Source organism: Podarcis tiliguerta, assembly GCF_965153285.1.
Source record: "Podarcis tiliguerta genome assembly, chromosome: 1".
Lineage (NCBI taxonomy): Eukaryota > Metazoa > Chordata > Lepidosauria > Squamata > Lacertidae > Podarcis > Podarcis tiliguerta.
Genome location: NC_139534.1, coordinates 4303803 through 4324457, shown reverse-complemented (window position 1 = coordinate 4324457; position 20655 = coordinate 4303803). Strand labels below are relative to the sequence as shown.

Below are 20655 nucleotides of genomic sequence, written 5' to 3'. Positions count from 1 at the left end.
GGGCACACGTAGATAAATGTACCCTGGGATTCATGGAGCAAAGTTTGTAGGTTCATGGAAAGGGGTTCCCCCTTTTCCTTCACAGCACAGACTCCATAGGTTTCCCTCATTAGCGCAATTCCCTTGTTAACCTATTGACAGTACTAGCAAACTGAATGGGGTTTCTCATCTCCACTATGGGGAATCTTTAGCAAAAACTCACTAAGGAAACTGCATTTGCCTTTTCTTCTTCTATATTCTTCCTACTTGAAGTATTTCCAATAAAACAATGTGATTTGAACATGATTCACCCACCCTGAATCTAATAAAGAAGATCGCAAACCTGAACTTTTCTATATAGACTGTTGTTGTTGTCTAGTTGTTTAGTTGTGTCTGACTCTTTGTGACCCCTTGGACCAGAGCACGCCATGCACTCCTGTCTTCTACTGCCTTTTGCAGTTTGGTCAAACTCATGTTAGCAGCTTCGAGAACACCATCCAACCATCTCATCCTCTGTCATCCCCTTCTCCTTGTGCCCTCCATCTTTCCCAACATCAGGGTCTTTTCCAGGGAGTCTTCTCTTCTCATGAGGTGGCCAAAGTATTGGAGCCTCAGCTTCAGGATCTGTCTTTCCAGTGAGCACTCAGGGCTGATTTCCTTCAGAATGGATAGGTTTGATCTTCTTGCAGTCCATGGGACTCTCAAGAGTCTCCTCCAGCACCATAATTCAAAAGCATCAATTCTTCGGCGATCAGCCTTCTTTATGGTCCAGCTCTCACTTCCATACATCACTACTGGGAAAACCATAGCTTCTCTGAGTTATTCAAGCCCCTTCGCCATGTCAAGTCAGTGATCCATGAAGGAGATATAGACTGTAGTATAGTTTAAAACCTATGTATAATGAAACCTTTGTATAATGATGGTATTCTTTGGATGTACATAACCAATTGTGTAACCATAAATACAACATACTATGAGAATGAAACGAATAGCTATGTATCAAAGATGCTAAAACTTTATTGAAGCAAACTGTAAATGGATACAACTCTTCCCTTAAGCAAACATTGCCCAATGTAATCTTCATTTGCTGCATTCCTTCCTTATTTCGGGTCACAAGATTGTTGTCCACTTGCCTTCCAAGAAGGGGTTCACCGCACTCTTAATCTCATTTCATGCTGTAAAGAAAAGACTCCTTGCTAAATAGTTCTCACCACACATCTGAATGCCAGTTGTAGCAGATCCACCACTTACCACCAATTAATAAAGCAGCAGTCTCACCCTGCTTACTGCCCCAATTAAATATTGCATGCACACCTCATGGTAAGCCCCTTAAAGGAATTTCTACCTTTTACCACAGTTCATCTTGTGGGGGTGTCTTTTGTGAGGGAAAACGTAGGGATTAGAGTCTTAGGCAGGAGTTGGTTAAACAAACAAGAAAAGTTTTATTAAAAAGGAGTTTGTGAAATAAAGTTGGTTCAGGAAATGCATTCTTTCAAGTAGAAGTTAACTTAAACTAAATATAAAGATGTCACTTGCTTCTAGAATAGGTGGTAAAAGGCTTAACTAAGTTTCTGCGAATTAGTTGTTACTGGTGTTACAGTCATACCTCGGGATGAATATGCTTCAAGTTAAGCATTTTTGGGTTGCACTCCGTGGCAACCAGGAAGTAAGAGAGCACGTTACTTCTGGGTTTCGCCGCTCACGCATGCGCAGGCCCTCAAAATGTGTCATGCGCATGCGCAGAAGCGGTGAATCACAACGCGCAGACGCGTGTTAAGTTCGCTTGAGGATGCGAACTGGGCGGATCCCATTTGCAATTCAGAGGTACCACTGTAAAATTAAGTAATTTTTGCACAGCACAACTTCCTTCATAAATTAATTCTTTGGTTCACAAGTGAGGGGCACTTTTCCTCAGTTCCCCTCTTTCTTAACAATCCCACTCCGGAGGTATTTGAATTAGTAAAGCAGACCCAGGGGATCCCCTCGCCCCTTGTGACTGGCTTTGGAGTCTTCTCTTTCTAGAAGAACCCTCCCCTCCTGACTGGAATGGGACCCAGGGAGTCCATATTACCACATCTTCTCCCTCTCCTGCCTCAGACTCAGCCTTCCAGGTAACTCCTGTCTATCTTCCCCAGACCCTCAACTCAGTCTCCCTATCTGAGCGGCAAGGCTCCTTCCTCTGGCTATGGATAGTCTCCTCAGGGCAGATGTTCCAGTCAGATCTGAAACAGTTCTCCCTCGGACAAATCCTCTCCTAATCCCTTTCTCCCATCCCAAATCCAGCCCTAGCGGACTTATCTCCCTCAGAAACAGCTCCTCTTATTTTCTCTCCAAAAGTGCTGGCTCCACCCCCTCCCCTCTGGCTTGCTGTCTAGGTATCCAATGAGGGAGAGGCTCCCGCCTTCTGGTGGAGTTTCTGAGGAAAAGCACCACCGGACTGGTCTGGCTCTGCTGTCCGTCACTCACACCAGTCTTCAATTCTATTGTTATTTCTAGAATCCTGCTATCAACTCCAATGAAAACCCTCTTCCTGATTGTCATGCCTGTCAAATGTAAATGTATTTGCACGCTGCATCTTTACCTTGCACCTGTGTACCTTTTGCAGCACCTCATTTCATGTGTAATATGACGAATCCATGACACCTTATGCTGCCCAAAAACCTAAGCTAGAAGGCTCCCTGCTCATCTTTTGACAGGATTCTTTGCTGCTCATCTGTAAGGACCCAGTTGCAACTAAGAATAAAAGATCACAGCTTAAAGCTGCCTTGCTTCACTTTGCTTGGTTACAATCAACCCACTCTTTCCAACCGCAATAGACCCACAAGGGGTCTCAAACCTCCCTTCGTATTTTTACAACAGTGCTACTGAAATGTTTTATTATTTTTAACTTCTCTTTCATTGATTCACTGTTATTCACCCATGAATAGCCCTGAGGCAAGATGTTTAGCTCTGTGGGAAATTACAGGCCGGTTGAGTTTTCAGCCAGCTCTGAAATCTTTATTAAAAATGTAAACAATGACCTTATTTCTGAAAAGCTAAAAGATTGGATCAGGAATAGTTAATAGTGAAGAGAGAAGTGAAGTGAAAGCATATTGAGTGATGTGTCGGTTGAATTGTCATCTGAAGTCGTACCCAGAACTGGACCCCATTGCTGGTGGGGATTAAGGTGAGGATGTGGGCAGCTAAAGCATCTCTGGAGTAGATAGTTTAAGATGCAGGAAGGAGATCTCTACCTAGAACTGCCAGCTTCAGCCATTTACTGTCAGTGAAACAGCCAAGTACCCCCTTCTGGTGGGGACAGAAAGATGATCCCAAACAATGTCAGTCAGATTGGACAGTTCTGAATTATGCACACTATCCCTGAACACATACAGTTTCTTTCACTCATTTACCTTCTGATTTAATTATCTTCCCAAGAAAGGGGTGGGCTGCTTGCCACCCACTAGATGCCCCAGTCATTGCTCATAAGGCTGGCTGCTTTAGAAACACCATAACTTTAATCATCTTAAGGCTTATTATGGCGTAGGCTCCTGGACTACGAGGCCAATTTCACATGGAGAGAAGGACCAAATATGAACACAGGATGCCTGTGTTCTGGTTACCTTTGCTAGTCAGGCACTGCAGAAGTCTACAAACCCGGGGGTAATCCAAGCAGTCCATTGGTAGGTACACTTGGAAGACAGAACAAGCCATTAGAAATATGCATTCATTGCAAGGAATTAATTTATACATGCACCCTTGCTTTATCATTTAGAAGGCATTTGTATGACACTTAAAAACTGCAGCATCCCATATATGAGTTTGCAGAGGGCTGGGAGCTCGTATGAGACCTGGTGCCTGCCTTGACAATTGAGCCAAAGCAGCCTGAATTACTTTCTTAGTTCTCAAAATAATGTTAGGTGTTGTACAGTAGTACCTCAGTTTTCAAAAGTCTCTGTTGATGAACATTTTGGTTTTTGAACTCTGTAAACCAAAGTAAGTGCTTCGGTTTTCAAACACGCCTCGGAAGTCGAACATACCACACGGCTTCCGCTGAGTGCAAGATCCTGAGAGCTAGCTGCCAGCTATTGAGTTTTCAGTTTTCAAACGTTTCAGATCTTGAATGGTCTTCCAGGAATGGATTACATTCGAAAACCGAGGTACTGCTCTATTTTTGTGCCTCTGTTACAGCCAGTAACAATATTGAAATAAAACTGAATTGGGAATACTGTAAGAAACCAGCACCTTTCTGATGAAACCAGGTTCCTAGAGTAGCAGCCTGTTGACTTACATATATTGACTTACACATACGCTGCAGATGTTGGGATGGGCAGGTGATGTAAATCAGATGGGAATCCTCCCAGTGGTGTGCCAAGGCCAGGTTGTATAACAGAAGGGCCCATGGAAAAGCCAAGCTGAGATGGGATGGCTGGCATCCCTGGAGGTGTGTAGTGGTGATGGTGCACTGTTGGGGGTCGTGACTTCTCTGTTCTTACTAGAAGTGGAGCAGCCAGCTGCAGGTAGTTAAGAAAAGGAAGGTGTGTTACATTCACCCAGCTGTTGGGACAGGCAAGAATAAGGTTCAGATTCTGAAGCTGATCCAGTTTGTAGCGTTTTGGCTTAAGATCCCTCTATGTTTCAGCCCCACAAACAATTTCAATAAACCACTGGCCTGTTTCCTCTGCAAGAAATGTCAAGTAAAATTATAACCTTTCTCGTTGCAAGGTATGCAGTATATTCCTCTTTCACGTGTTTTATTTTTTTTTTTTGGATCAAAGATCTTAGTAAAATCAATACTTCTGCATAGTAAGAAATGTTTTCCAAATGGTTGGTAGCTAATTTCTGCCTGTTTCAGTAAAACACATCTTGCTTGTCTTTTCTTCCATGCTTGGATTGGCAAGGGAGCAGAGCAAGTTGAACACATTAGAGGAGGGATGGGGAACCTCCAGCATGTGTGCCAAACCTAGCCTGCCAGGGGTTCAACTTTGACCTGTGAGGCAGTTTCCCCCAAACCACGCCCACCTGCCCCACACCTTAGATGTGATGGAAGGAGGGATGAAGCTGCCAATGCACAACTGGGAGCCTTAAAGTGCACTCCCAACTCCGCATTGGAAGGGAAAGCAGGATTCGGCTCTATTGCCTATCAGCTGATGGGTAGTAAAGCCAAAGTCTCCTGGAGTTTCCCCATGGAGAATTGACTCACACAGCAAGTGCCTACAGAAAGCAAACTCAGTGCTACCAAAGAGATGCGCAGTCTGAAGCCCAGGTGATTCAAAGCACTGTGCAAGGGGCTTACTTGGCCTGCAAGGCTGGGATCTGAGAAGAATTTGGCCTGCAGAGCCAAAAATGTTTTCCCTTCCTGCTTTAGAGATTAGCGTGGCTGCTCTACTAATCTCTGGTCAAATGCCCAGGAAAACAAAAGCCTTTGCCTAGCTAGTACCAAAAGGATGACAATGTTGATGCAAGGTGGGTCTCCCTGGGAATAACATTCCATAGATGGGGAGGCTACTACATAAAAAGCCGCTCCTTTCATCACAAACCTCTGGACCTTTTCTTGGAGGTGGCATGCAGAGAAGGGTCTCAGAGAATGATCTCAGGATCTGGGCAGGTTCATATGGGTAAAGGTGGTCCTTTATGTGTCAAGTCATGAGCTGCATAAGGCTTTAAAGGTCAAAACCATCCCTTTGAATTCAGTATATAAACCAGGGGTACTCAACCTTTTTATACCTACTGCCCACCAATGCATCTTTCTTGATGGTAAAATTTCCTTACCACCCACCTCAATGAAAGGAGGATTCAGCTTGTGTGTAGAACCCCCTACCGCCCACCTAGAATCCTGAAACGCCCACCAGTGGGCAGGAGGGACCAGGTTGACAACCCCTGATATAAACAATTGACAGCCAGTGCTGCCAGGTCAGAGCTGGTGCTATATGTTCATGCCTCTCTCAAGGAGACACAAAGCACCTCCTTGGCATAGCCAGTGGTCCCTCCCTACTAAACATTAGCATCTCAGCTCCAGGAGTTTCTGAATGAGATGGATTATCTGGATCCATTTCAATCTGGTTTTAGTCTGGATTTGGTAATAAAATCATGATGTCTTCCAAATTTCATACAATTGTAGAGTTGGAAGGAAACCCAAGGACTATCTAGTCCAACCCCCTGCAATGAAGGAATCTCAATTAGATCATACATGACAGATGGCCATTCAACCTCTGCTTCAAAACCTCCAAGGAAGGAAAATCCACTACCTTCCAAGAGAGACTGTTCCACTGTCAAACAGCTCTTACTATCAGAAAGTTATTTAGTCAGAATCTCATTTCTTGGAACTTGAAGCCATTGCTTTGAGTCCTAGCCTCCAGAGCAAAAGAAAACAAACTTGCTCCATCTTCCATGTGACAGCTCTTTAAATATTTTAAGATGGTTATCCTATCACCTCTAAGTCTCCTCAATACAAATCTTTATTACGGTCATAAAGGTAAAGGTAAAGGGACGCCTGACTTTTAGGTCCAGTCGCGGACGGCTCTGGGGTTGCGGCGCTCATCTTGCTTTATTGGCCGAGGGAGCCGGCACACAGCTTCCAGGTCATGTGACCAGTATGACTAAGCCACTTCTGGCAAACCAGAGCAGCGCACGGAAACGCCGTTTACCTTCCCGCCGGAGCGGTACCTATTTATCTCCTTGCACTTTGATGTGCTTTCGAACTGCTAGGTTGGCAGGAGCAGGGACCAAGCAATGGGAGCTCACCCCGTCGCAGGGATTCGAACCGCCGACCTTCTGATCGGCAAGCTAAAAGGTATTAAAACAGAAGGTGAATATAAAAGTCTATAAGAATTTAAAAGAAGCTAGAAGAAGCCAATGGGCGGGTGTGGAAGAGCATAAAAGGTTGATATATAAAAAGACTTTAACTATTAATTTACAAAGTACTCTGATATGTTCATTAAATCTGGTTTGTGATGCAGGTCCTCCTCCGACGAATTTTTAGCACTGCTGTGCAGAATCTAGCAACAGTGTGTGTTGTAGCAGGATTGATATCTGAGAGCAGCAGGGAGGTATAGAATTGCCCCTGGTGCTTATGAAGTAGTGGGAAATCAGGCTAATATGAGTGTCTCTGTAGTACAGGCACCAGAGAAGGACATGCTCCACCATTTCTGTTTGTCCCGAGTCACAGGGGCATTGTCTCTCCCGGCAGTCAATCTTCCTGTATTGACCTTCAATAAAGGCAGAGGGGAGGGCATGACACAGAGCCAGGGTAAAAACCCTTCGGTGTTTAGGAACTTTGAGTTTAGTTAGATATGCCATGGGGGGGGGGGCAAAGTACCTGGTGGATTCCTTGGCAATAAAAGTTGGAGTCCTGGCTAGATCCAATTGATGCTCTGTGTCTACTATGTGTTGTTTAATGAGTGCTTTAGCCTGATCATATCCCATGTTAAGTGGAAGACCTGGAGAGAAGCCCAGGGACGAGATTTTAGTTGCCACTGCAACTAAATAGTTAGTGGGGCAAGGCCACGGGGAAAGAAAGGTAGTTTAAGCCAGTAATTGAATATGGTCACCCACACTCTAGCCTGTCTCTAGTCTTAGAGTAGCATTAGAGACACATTTTGGAACATGAAGGACTAACCTTAGAAATTTGGATTGTACAAGTTCTAGTGGTGCAAAACTGGAAAAGGGACCCAACTGGGCACCATAGAAAAGTTGTGCTATTGGCTTGGCTTCAAATAATTTGACTCAGTCTCCTCTTTTCCAGGCTGAACAAACCCAACGCCCCCAGCTGTTCCTCATAAGGCTTGTTTCCCACACCCTTGTTCTCTTGGTCACCCTCCTCTGCACACTTTCCAGATTGTTAACATTATTTAAGTAACAATTACATGCTGCATGGCATGGAGGGGAGGAAGAGCTTCTGTGGAGCTCATAAGCTTTCTTTTCAAATGTACACTTTTTTATTTGTTATCCCCACCACCACCGCCGCCAGTTGTTGTGCTAATTGGCCCTGAGCTGTTTTGCTTCTCTGAATTTAACTTCAAGGAGACCTTGTGAGTTATTGCTGATCTTCTCCTGACTCCCGCCTTGCCAATCAGTTAACATTTAGTGTCCTTTAAAAACAAGTTTACCTGTTGTCCCTGGTGAAGCACAGGAACTCCATGCCCACCAGCTGGTGAATAAGCAGGTGGTGGCAGAGATTTCAACATCATGTTCTGCATAATAATCTGATGCATCTGTGCATTTTGCATCAGCATCATTTCCACCATATCTAGGAAAACATGAAGATCAGGATCAAGAGGCAACACTCTGCTTACTACAGAGACCACAACAGAATGCTAGGGAGAAGCAGACTGCATCTTTTCAGCTCAGAAGCCTTTGAATAAAACCAGCCCAGCAGCGGCTCTGGCTGTTTCTTTTGTATTCTAAACTATGAAAGATTAGCAATATAAGTAACTTGGAGTGATTATTTGCAAACTAGTAAACAGGAAGGAAGAAATAAAGATGCCTCTAGAAGTCCTTCTATCTGTGGAATGGCACATACTGTGTAGTTGTAGACAACAGGTCTCCAACAGAGGTTGGAATAATGCACCCAGTGTATATGCAAATGTGTGGCAAGCAGTGCCTTTTCTTTTTCTTTTTTAAGAAAAAAAGGTGCCAGTACTCACCATGAAGTTGTTACAGTAAGTGCCACACCTTTAACTTTTTTTAAAAAAAGGTGCCAGTACTGTATACCTTTGTGTATCCCCAGGAAAAAAGCACTGCTGGCAAGACCAGTCCTTCTTCTCTATGCAGGAAAACAGATGCAAAGAGCTTTAACTGTATTATCTTGTAACTGAAGTGTCAATCTATATGTGATGCTGAAAATCGATGGAGCATCTCCTGATCTTTTCTGTCCTCGTGGGAAACACCCCAAATATCCAATTTTCCGAACTTCCATACATAGGAAAGAAGCTAAGATGGATAATTCTGAAGGCAGCCCATCCCTTCTAGTCCAATAAAATTCAGACTGCCCCACCAGGTGCACAAAGTTTTTTTCCCCAAAGTTGGGAGTTTCTTCAAATATCTGCTATGTCACACCTGGTTTGGCCCTAGAAGTACATTCCTAAAATGGAGATGGAGTAATTGGCAGAGGAGGAAAGGGACTAGCCATCAATGTCTTTCTGCTCATTAGGGGTAAAAGGTAGAAGGTAAAGGACCCCTGGATGGTTAAGTCCAGTCAAAGACGACTATGAGGTGCGGGGCTAGTCTTGCTTCAGGCCAAGGGAGCTGGCATTTGTCCACAGACAGCTTTCCAGGTCATGTGGCCAGCAGGACTAAACTGCTTCTGGCACAATGGGACCCTATGACAGAAGTCAGAGTGCGTGGCAATGCATTTTACCTACCCGCTGCAGCGGGTATTTATCTACTTGCACTGGTATGCTTTCGAACTGCTACATTGGCAGAAAGTGGGACTCAGCAACGGGAGCTCACACCATCACACAGATTCGAACCGCCAACCTCCCAACTGGCAAGCCCGAGAGGCTCAGTGGTTTAGACCACAGCATCACCCACATCCTGCGTCATAGGGGTACACAAAGAAAGACAGGAAGAGATCCTGGCTCTCCCCTTACTATGATTTGACTTTCCTACATACTTCAAGGGTTCACTCTCTGCTTTCCTTGCATGGAAGCATTCAGCATAGTTTACATCTCCATTATACTATAACTCTCTGAAAATGTGGTGCAGTTAAATAAACTCAGAAATAAGTTTGGTTCTATGTGAGCTGCCAGCTTGCTGCAGTTTGTAGCGAGGCACACCTTAGTTCACGCAGGCATCTCTCCATGCTATGCTGTACATGCAGGAGGGATGGTGTGAGATGGAAAAAATGCTAGGCAAATCTGAAAAGGGCCTCACAGCCTGTTTCCATGACTCTTTACTCAAAAGTAAATCTCACTTAATTCAGTGGATCTTAATCCTAAGTATGCACAGAGTTGTAAGATGTTCGGTAATTCTCTGCAGTGGCATAGCGTGGGGGGTGCAGGGGGGGGCAGCTGCACCGGGCGCAACATCTGGGGGGGGGGGCGCTCGCACTCGCAGCTCTCTGCCCCTACCTGGCTCACTCACTCTCTCTCACTGCAGTGCTGGCTGTGCGAATCCGATCCGAGCCGCCGGGTCGCCGCCCACTGTGGAGGGGAGGGTGCCAGGCGTGCGGTGCGGAGAGAGAGCGAGGGACTATCTGGGGGAGGGACAGTGCAGCGGGGGGGGGGGCGCAAATTACTTGCCTTGCCCCGGGTGCTGACAACCCACGCTACGCCACTGATTCTCTGCACATTTAACCTACATCTACCCAGAAAAAGTCCCCCTGTTTTCAATGCACCCAGAAAAAGTTTCCCCATTTTCAATGCATATGGGATTGCCCACCTTCCTTAATACTGCCAGAGCGAGGGCCTGGGCAAGGCTGCGGAGGTGGAATCTGGGTAATGAGCGGCGGATGCTGAGGAATTTGCTGAATAATGGTTGCTGGCTGCTGAGGCAACTTGGAAAAGAAAGGAAGCAAAAACAAAATAATAACTGATCAAAGTGTAGCCAAAATCCTAGACTTTGATTAAATCCTGTCAGTACTCAATACACTAGGCAGCAAATACTGTAAACAGATACAGATTTTGTGTTCAGTTCATTATTGGACTAATCAAGGATTATTATTTTTTACAGTTTCTTCTATGTCTGGTAACCTGAGGTACTACTGTACTGTCCTCCTGCTCCCGGGGAGATTCAGGATCCTGATCAGAAGCGGGGGGGGGGGGGGGAGGTTCGCACTATTCCTCCTCAGCATAGTCCCTGACACTATGTTAGATAATCTGAAAGCGTAAAGTTTTTTAAAAATACCCTGCTATAGATTTCCCAAGCCAATTCTAAGTTTTACATGTATATATTAGTTTTGAATCAAACAAAGTTGATCTAAATCTTTCATGTGCAAAATCTCCATTATTACGCCTGTGCAAGCATGCTTTCACACGCACAGTGCTGGAGCTTTCATCTGTTAATAGGAATGATCAACACCAGGAAATTCGGGCCAGGAATTTAGACAGGATTATCCACCGTCTGGTTTCCGTTAATGAAAAAATACATCATTCATCTATGCATCCATCATTTGCAGTTCCAAACTGTATAGTTCTTTTTTATAATAAGGCGCTCACTGTCTGCTGAATAATCCTTGGCTGTTCAGGTGGAGGAGGAGGAGGAGGAATTTGGTAGAAATGTTCTGGTTCTGGTCTGAAGTGCTTCCTCTGGAGTCTTGGCAAGCCACGTGGTAATGACAACTCTTCCAGGACATTTTGCTCCTACAATACCAAATATATAAGCTTTCTATAAGAGGAAAAATGAGTTATGTTGCATTTTTTTCTAATTCACAAACCTTGTTATGCCAAGTGTACCAGTGAGAAATGAAAGATTTAACTATTTACTAAAAATATTTAAATTTTTAATGACATAGGAGACCAATGACTGCACTTCCCAATTCCATTAAACATTAAAGCTGGTATGAGAGATTCTGGATTTGATGGGAGCAATGACAGCATGGTGGGCCAACAATATTTGTGTCTACTGGGAGACGCAAACCACTGAGATTTCACCCAGTGCATGGAATGCCATCAAGAATGAGAAGCCCAATGGGTTTAACATAAGCCAAATGTGAAAAGCAAAACTAACTTATTCAAAGAAACAACATAGCTCAGGTCCAGTAAGCCCAGTAACTCTCGCCAGTAGATCTTGCCCCAGTGAGGACTGAACATCCCCGTCTTCCCACAGCTCCCTAAGATTCCTCCTCCCCTGCGTCCTTCCCAAGCAACCTCTCTGTCTTGTCTGTCTTTGCTCTGTCCTCTGCATACCTCTGTGGGTTCTGGGAGACCAGGGAGGAGGGGAACTAATCACTGCAGGAGGGGGAGACCTCTGGCTTCTTCAGCAGCCTGCCTGGTCTCTGCCTCTTGCCCCCACCCCCCAGCCTCCTCCTCTGCCTCTGATTCTGGGCTGCTCTCTGCCACAACCTCTTCCTGCTCACTAAACCCTGTTGCCTCTTCAGCTTACACCTCCTCCTCCTCCTCCTCCCAGTCTTCTCCCTCATCCCACCACCAGTCCCCTGGCTCCAAGCCTTCTTCCCTTGGGGGTCCCATCCACTCCTCCCACCACTCCTCTGCATCCAGCCAATCCATGGGAGGCAGTAGCAGAAGGAGACGAAGCTAACTTGAACCACATAAGTTTTAGTTAAGTTGAACTGCTGTACAGCTATGTGCTTTGCCCAGACTGCGGGGTAACATGTTGTCTGCCACTCCAGCCTCCAAGTAGTGAGAGATTCTAGGGATTCCAGCCACTCACACAGGGTTCATGTTTCCTTTGGGGAATAAGGCACAGTGGAGACGGCGGTGTCTTTATATGTTTTATTTACACATATATACAACCTGAGCCTATGGTGGATGGGTTCACAGCATTGACACCCCAATAAGGTCTTGTTTCTCCCATAGCCACAGCCTTGGATTCAAGCAGAATTCAGCTACGGCTTTCTCTCTGCCTTTTCCAACCAGCAACGTTTTTGCATCTAGCTCCTAGCTCACTCAGCAGCAGACTCCCAACTCTGGCCTTTTGTCTTTCTAACTAACAGACAGTTTGGGAGGGAGGCCCCCCTTCTCCCCTCCCCAGCACAGAGCTACTCCTTTGTTTCCTTAAGGACCCATCTTTAGCCAGCTATCACCAGGCTGGTCTGCCTATTCCATGCTGGATCCAAGAATTTTTCCCTCCAAAGAAAACTCTTAACAGCATCCTTGGAGACTTCCAAGAGTTTAACAATCTGACCTTATATAGTATATGTGTCTCCTCAGAAGTAAGTCTATCGAGTTCAATAGCAGTTACTCTCAGGTACTCTAATTTAGGACTGCAGGACTGCAGCCTTCATGTGATGGAAGAAACTTCATAGTACTGAATCATAGAAATGTAGAATTGTACAGATGGTCATCTAGTCCAACCCCCTGCTTGAAACATACCCTGAGCTGCTGCAGAAGATCCTTTCTTCGTCTCAATGCACTTTGCAATGCATTGCCATGGCTGCCGTAATTCCCTGCAAAAACAGTTGGAAAGAGTCTGCCATCTCCTTTAGTTTTACAATTTTTCAGTAATTTACAAAACAAAGGAAAGGGGAATAGATAAAGGAGGGGGGGAAGAAGGCATTTATTTGGTGGTTCATTTATGGATCCAATTCAAGGCACTCACACTAGTATTTAAAGCCCTAAATGATTCAGGCCCTAAATATCCTTCCCTACAGACCCTTCCAGGATTTCCACCACCCTCTGAAATTTGGGAAGAAGCAGCCTGGGAAAGGACCTCTGTTCTGGAATTCTCTACCCACAAAGGGGTGTCTGGCACCTTCATTGTGTCGTTTTTGTCATATGCCTCTTAAGCCTAGTTTTGACACCCAGGATGTGTGCTTTGGAACCCACTCTATTCTCTTATGTTTTAACTCTTTTTAGTATTGTATTTTAAAGTTGTTCTAACATGTCCTGGGACCACATGGTGAAGGTAACTAATCTAATAAATAATGATAATATAGGGTGGGTTTTCATTGCCTTCCTCACCATCAGAAGTCCTCTAGGCCCATGGATCTGTAGAGGATGGAATGCAGAGAAAGTTTGCCACAATCCACATCTATCCAATAGTAAATGTTGAGAAATCCTGTTTAATGCATTTTCCCTCAAACCAACATTACAAACTGATTCATACGGAGATATGAGTGAGCTTTAACTGCTTACTTGCTGCAGAAAAGGAAGATTCCAAATCATCAATGTTTTCGCGTTCATTTTCTAGTTTCTGTGGATCAAAGCAGAATGAGGATTAACAAAAAATTCAGAACCTCAGCTTTGACTGTCAACAAGTAATTGAACATCACAAAACCTACAAAGATATGTGCAATCTGTGTGCTGTGAAAGTGGGAGTTGTTAGCACTAGTTTATGTTGAGTCATAAAATGGTACAGGTAAAGGACCCCTGACGGTTAAGTCCAGTTGTGAATGACTCTGGGGGTGCGGTGCTCATCTCGCTTTACTGGCCAAGGGAGCCGACATTTGTCTGCAGTTTTTCCAGGTCATGTGGCCAGCATGACTAAGCCGCTTCTGACAAAACCAGAGCAGCACGCAGAAACGCCATTTACCTTCCCGCCGGAGTGGTACCTATTTATCTACTTGCACTTTGACGTGCTTTCGACCTGCTAGGTTGGCAGAAGCTGGGACCGAACAACAGAAGCTCACCGCATCATGGGGATTCGAACCGCCAACCTTCCGATCGGTAAGCCAAGGCTCAGTGGTTTACACCACAGCCTCACCCGCGTCCCCTGTTGAGTCATACTTAGTACTTAAAGAATGTTTTCACCAGAACCCCTCTCCTCTAGCTCCTTCTTGTCCTAAGACCGTTCTTTCCAGTGTGCTTGCATTCCTTCTTAGGATTTAAGTTGATTAGAGTGGTTAGAGTGCTGGCGTAGGACTCCGGAGACCAGGTTCAAATCCCCAATGGGGAACTGTGGGCCAGTCACTGCCTAACCTACTTCACAGGGTTGTTGTGGTAATAAAATGGAGAGGGGGAGCTCTGTAGAGAAAAGGTGGGATATAAATGTATTTATAATTTATTTTCTATTATTTCATACAATTTTTATACTCCTGGATTGTAAAAACAAAAACAAAATTGTTTGTAAAAATACATTTAGATCTCACTTTTCCTCCCAGGAGCTCCCGGTGGCATAGCTGTTTCTCCTCCTGCCTGCTTGATCCTCACAACCCTCTCAGGTGGGTGAGGTGGAGAGAGAGAAAATGGCTGGCCCATCTTGGTCATCCACTGAGCTTTATGGCTGCGCAGGGATTTGAAGCCTGATCTCTGTGGTCCTACCCTATTCCAGCACTTCGTCCACTAGAGCAGAGCTCTCCCAACTTTTCATGGTGGATTTTGACATGCATCATTTCACAACATAGTAATTCAGTTTCACTAGCAAACCAGAGGTTAAACCAACTCCTTACACACTAACGGGTCGCAACGCACAGTTTGGAAAGCTCAGCACTAGACTACCCTGGCTCTTTTCTGTGGCGTATATAGGGGGAATTCTTGAGTAACTTGTGGGATTGTGTTAGGCCAGAAATTAGGTAGGTCTGGGAGGATGAGTGGGTGAACATGGTTTTAGTAAGTTTAACATAGAAAAGGCTTTGAGAATGAAGGAAATGTGGGAGGGGAAATAGTTAAGACAAGGCCTATTTCAAAACATAAGCAAGTCTAAATATAACCAATGAAGGTTAGTATGTTCAACTAGGCAGATATTAACTTTGATATTAGAAAGTTGGGAAGTTGATGCATCATGAATAAGGATAGACTGTCGAAATATATTTAAAAAATTGTCCAGTAGCACCTTAGAGACCTGCACACTTCTTCAGATACACACACAGGGGTGGACATCACATATTAGCTGTCAGGGTGCTGAGTTTGTAAACTCCTTTGCTGATCAGCATGGATGGATACAGGGCAGAAGAGTTAACTAGTTAAAAATCCCGCTTTGGATATTTTTGCTTTGCCCACTACCAATTTAGAGCTAATTTGCAAAAACAATCGTGTTGGAAGTTATAACCTAGATGACCTTAGAAAAATTACCTTACCTTCTCAAGGAGTTTGAGTTTGAGTCGAGTCATGTGATCAGCCACCTCCGAGTCTGTCATCCTGACAAAATTTCAGGGCAACAGGCTCTTCAAATCACAAAGGACAGTAGTTTGTTTTTTAATGTGTGTTGCTTCTTTATTCCTGCAGGTTCTTTGTCAAATTTTCCATCAAATCTCTGTGATAATTTCAGTCCCAAATTACAAAAGAAAAGAGAATCCTTTCAAATACACAGTGTCTCTTGCAGTTTGCACAGCATGGTTACTAAGATATTGCTCTGGTTTAACAACAGCAGCATTTTCTCAGCGGTTGCTGGCTTTCCCCATACAAAGTCACTAAGCCCAGCCCTGTCCGTTGCTAACATGCTCCTATGAGTAACTCCTTTAAGCTCAGGTAACTCTGTAGCTGTTTGCATTGTCTGTGGCCTAAACAAACTCAGGCGCTAACCTGGTTCATATGAGGTTTGGTCAACTGAAAGAAACAAAAAATAAAAATCCAATTGGGCGAGGCTGTTCTTGATTCTATCAAATCAAATGAGGGTGTCAAACCAAGCATTTCCCAACCATCACTTAAAAGTACCTTAATCTAGGCAAGCCTCAAGGAAAGCCCAAACAGAAACTGGATATTGAGATAGCTTAGTCGGAAGAGCATGACTCTTAATCTCAAGGGTCATGGGTTTGAGCCCAATATTGGACATAAGATTCCTGCACTGCAAGGGGTTGGACTAGATGACCCTCATGGTCCCTTCCAACGCCACAATTTTATGATTCTGTGCATTAGACCCATCAGATTTTTCACTTTGCCAGATCTCCCTCTTCCTTCAAATTTCCTTTCACATGAAGTCACTGTACAATACAGGCAACACTTGTTTTGTGCGGGGTTTCTGTTCAGGACCCCCACATGAGTCAACGGAGCCCAAGTCCGTTCTGCCCGTTTTCATGTCATCTTTACAACATTTTGGGGCTATTTCCAAGTTCGGTGCTACGCTCATGTGCATGATTGTGTATCATTCGGACGCACCTAAATTGGTCCTTGCCTGTACAGAGAAAATAATGCATACCTTTTGATTCATTAATAAATTGTTACAAATTGAATAAAATCAAATAGTAAGAGGTCCCAGCTGATTGTCTCAAGCTATCTGGTTCCATCTAGCAATACAGGAGCAAGTATAGAACTTCACGCTGTGCATAAAGTACAGTGGTACCTTGGTTCTCAAATGTCTTGGTTTGCGAACTTTTTCCGGAAGTGAACATGCTCCGTTTTGAGTGTTATACTGACGATTTGAGTGCCATACTTCCATTTTGAGGGTTACACTGAGGTCTGTCTGTTTTTGCTATTTATTTTGCGTTTTGTTTTTGCGGCTCGTTTTTTGTTTTTGTGACTGTATGGAACCCAGTTCAGCTACTGATTGACTGCAGTACATTGTTTATTGCTTTCATTTTATATATCAAAGGTCTCGTTAGATAGTAAAATTCATGTTAAATTGCTGTTTTAGGGTTGTTTTTAAAAGTCTGGAACGGATTAATCCATTTTGCATTACTTTCTATGGGAAAGCGCGCCTTGGTTTTGGAACAGACTTCTGGAACGGATTAAGTTTGAGAATCAAGGTACCACTGTAGTGTTTTTGCACATGACATGAGGCTTAAATTTGCCTTTATAACTGTAGAATTCAGAAGACACACTGCATCTTATTTATGTTTTAGAAAGCAAATTAACCAATGTAGATTTTGAGCATGACATATGAAAACACCTACAATTGGATTCAGAACTCATTGGGACTGAGTTTTAGCATTTATTTCAGTGCCCAGGTAAACAAAAAGAGTAAATGAGGTTATATACTTCTTGTACCAAGAAATGTTCAAAATGATATTATTCAATAAACACATGCACTACATTTACCCTTTTGTTGCTCAACAATGTTGACTATGAAATGTAATTTACAATAACGAATGCTATCTCAGAAGGCCAATCCTTCACTACTAAGTAACCCATGTCAGCCCATTCAGAGAAGAAGAGTTTGGATTTTATATCCCGCTTTATCACTACCCGAAGGAGTCTCAAAGCGGCTAACATTCTCCTTTCCCTTCCTCCCCCACAACAAACACTCTGTGAGGTGAGTGGGGCTGAGAGACTTCAAAGAAGTGTGACTGGCCCAAGGTCACCCAGCAGCTGCATGTGGAGGAGCGGAGACGCGAATCCGGTTCCCCAGATTACGAGTCTACCGCTCTTAACCACTACACCACACTGGCTCCCCAGAGAGTATGAATATGGAGCTAAATGTGAGTTATGGCTCACCTGGTCTTGGCTCACCAGGTCTTTATTACTGTATTTACTTTACTTCACTTATTAGATTTGTATACTGCCTTTCAATATTCAGTGATCAGAGTGGCTTACAAAAGTTCAAAACTGGAAAAAATGCAATAGAACAGCAGCAATAAACAAACAGAGCTGCATAATAGCAGTAGTAAAAATCCATGATAAAAACTCCTTCAGATAATAACAGCCCAGGAAAATATAAAGGTATTTGCCTGATGTCAAAAAGTCATTACAGTACTCTATCATGAGAACATTCCAAAGGTGTTGCTCCTTGAATGAAAAAGTTATTTCCCAAGTCATCACCTTTATTTATTTATTTTTAATATTCCCCCAACAAGATTATACAAAATTCTGCAATATACAATGACAATATACATAGTCCACATACAATTATGGATCACTGTTGAACAAAAACATACATAAAATAAAACCAAAATAAAGAAACCACGGGCATCTGAATGTGTAGAAGGTAGGACTGGAACCATATATAGGATAAATAAACAAGGCCTTATGAGGCACACTTGAAGGAGTTGGGTACGTCTAGCCTAGATAAAGACTAAGATGCGATAGGATAGCCATCTTCAAATCTCTGAAAGTCTGTCATATGGAAGATGAAGCAAGCTTGTTTTCTCCTACTCTGGAGCGTAGGACCCCAACCAATAGCTTCAAGTTACAAGAAAGGAGATTCCAGCAGACTCCCTCGGAAGGTAACAGACTCTCTTATACCAATAAAGGCTAGAAAAGAAAAAAGAAAGGTAATAGACTCTCCTTCCTTTAAGGTTTTTAAAGCAGAGGTTAGATGGCCATCTGTCATGGATGCTTCAGCTGCATTGAATGACTGCTGAATGACTGCTTATGTGACTGAGTTACGTACCTAGTAGATACAGTAGGTGGCACTGTGTCACTACAACCATTTTCTGACAGATCTCCATTTGTTTTCTCTTAAGTTACATTTCTATATGACAAAGGTTACTAGAGTTATAATATTACAGCTGGAGTAATTAATAAAGAAACATGATAACAAGCAGGAAAGTGGAAGAAGGGAAAAGGGAGAGGCATAATACATTGGCTTTCATACAACGTAAACACGGGTGGAAATCACTAGGTTCCACTATTCAAGTATACAGCAGTATTTTGTCCTTTATTTGACACAGGGACATATACTGGTTTGGGCACAATTTTCCTTCAACAGACTAGATGGCCCTTGGGATCCCTTCCAACTCTAAAATACTATGATTCTGTTGCTTAATACTGTTTAGGCACTACAGGGTCTGCTAGACTTTAGTAGATCTTAGAAGTTTAAATTCAACGAAGATTTCAAACTTTATGGTGTTAGAAACAATTCATTAATTAACGTGAGCTTACTTTGACATTGTTGTTGTTAGCTTTGTTAATTTCATAGTGCAGTAGTCTGGTACAAGTCTAACTTGCTGTGCCATAACCTTGATATGGCAAGAAGATGAATTCAGTGCTTCTAGCTTTCCTGAGAGAACATTAAAATTTAAAAATGTTTTGAACCATAGAGCATCAACATAGGTTTCAGAGCCACTGTTATATAGCTAGATGAACACTTACTATTATCAAGAACTGGGAAGGTGTTAGGAGAGCAGTTCCCTCGTCCCACCTCAAACAGCTTCCCTCTTGGATCTCGTCCACACTTCTGCTTGTCCTGTGCCAACAAGAGGTTTTCCGCTTGTTCTTTGCTTTCTAGGGTCTAAACAGTTTTTCATTTGTCCTACTGCTTCCCCAGGGAGTACCCTTTTTACCACTGAATGCCAATCCTTTGAGGTTTGTTACGATGCAGCAATAAACAGCAGGTTTCCCAGTGCATATTTCAAATTTCCTGTGCATCACAACATCACCTGAGGCACGTCCAACCCCCAGCCCTCCCTGCTGGTCTTGCCTGCAGTTCTGCCAGCCCCATCTCCACTGCACTGCCAAAGTGGTGCTTGTGATGCAGCGAGAGCAACACGGCTGTGTTGGTGGTGCATGCAAAGAAGCCCCGGAGGGGCTGGCTGAGATGCAGCCAAGGGGATGGGGTTGTCTGAAGCGAATGGCTCGCCTCCCTCCCCACACAGACAGGAAAGGGGGAGGAGACGAGTTCTGTGCAACCAGCCAAAGTGCAGGGGGGCGGAGGGGGGAGACGGGGACACCACCACCACCACGTGTTATCGTGACAATATCATAAGCAAGTTCAAACAGAAACAAAAGACAGATTGAAATTCCCGCTCTTCTCAACCTCATTTAGTGTAAAAAAAATGATAATCTAGTTTTCAAAAATTGCCCTGCGGTTTTTCTTAAAATAAAAAAGATGTTTTTATATTTAATCTGTTAGCTGCCTTGAGTCTCTGTCAGGGGAAAAGGTAAGTTTCTATGACCCCCCCTGTGTGGTGGGGGGGGGCTCCGGCCATTCCGAGCCGAAAGAGACGACGGCGCCCGCCCGCCCCGATGCAGAGCTCGGAAAAGGCTCTTTCCATCCTCCGGACAGGAACCGTGCAGTGGAAGGGGAGAAGCAGCCGGGAGGCCCAACCCGCCGGCCGCCTCACGGATCGTCGCTCCGCCAGGATCGGGCCCGGGACAGCAGCCCCGCCCCCCGGCGCCGCTTCCGGCGGAAAGGGCGGGACACAAAGTTGAATCGGAGGAAGAAAACACTACACGGCCGCGCATCCGAGGCCCCATTGGCTACTGGCGCTGCTAATCTGCCATCAGCACGGGCGCCCGGCGGGCGGCGACAGCGGGTTAACCGCCT

General features: G+C 44.2%; 1 protein-coding gene across 8 annotated transcripts; it reads right to left on the bottom strand.

The window, feature by feature from the left end:
* Positions 1–254: 254 nt before the first annotated feature.
* LOC310659403 (uncharacterized protein C21orf58) lies at positions 255–20578 on the bottom strand. 8 transcript variants are annotated; one of them, XR_014502783.1, is made up of 9 exons: positions 15593–20578; positions 13713–13770; positions 12951–13057; positions 11115–11258; positions 10339–10453; positions 8067–8206; positions 4250–4472; positions 3582–3650; positions 979–1154 (listed from the first exon to the last, which is right to left on the bottom strand). XR_014502783.1 is itself a non-coding variant. In XM_083402806.1 (9 exons), exons 1-8 carry the CDS (start codon positions 15650–15652, stop codon positions 3608–3610), a joined length of 876 nt encoding a protein of 291 aa, XP_083258932.1. In that variant the 5' UTR covers positions 15653–20578; the 3' UTR covers positions 979–1154; positions 3582–3607. The 8 variants fall into 8 exon arrangements, 7 of the variants coding, with proteins under 7 accessions (XP_083258938.1, XP_083258932.1, XP_083258933.1 ...); XM_083402806.1 differs by having other exon boundaries at positions 4264–4472; XM_083402807.1 differs by having other exon boundaries at positions 4264–4472; positions 12951–13024.
* Between the last annotated feature and the right edge of the window lie 77 nt (positions 20579–20655).

Bases quoted from the DNA above. Each gene is read 5' to 3' on its own strand.
- LOC310659403 (XM_083402806.1), bottom strand. From the start codon at position 15,652: ATGACAGACTCGGAGGTGGCTGATCACATGACTCGACTCAAACTCAAA. The intron at 11,259-12,950 runs GTATGTTTCAAG...TTGGTATTGTAG, and splicing joins ATCTTCTGCAGCAGCTCAGG to GAGCAAAATGTCCTGGAAGA. The intron at 4,473-8,066 runs GTAAACTTGTTT...AACTACCTGCAG, and splicing joins TGCTTCACCAGGGACAACAG to CTGGCTGCTCCACTTCTAGT.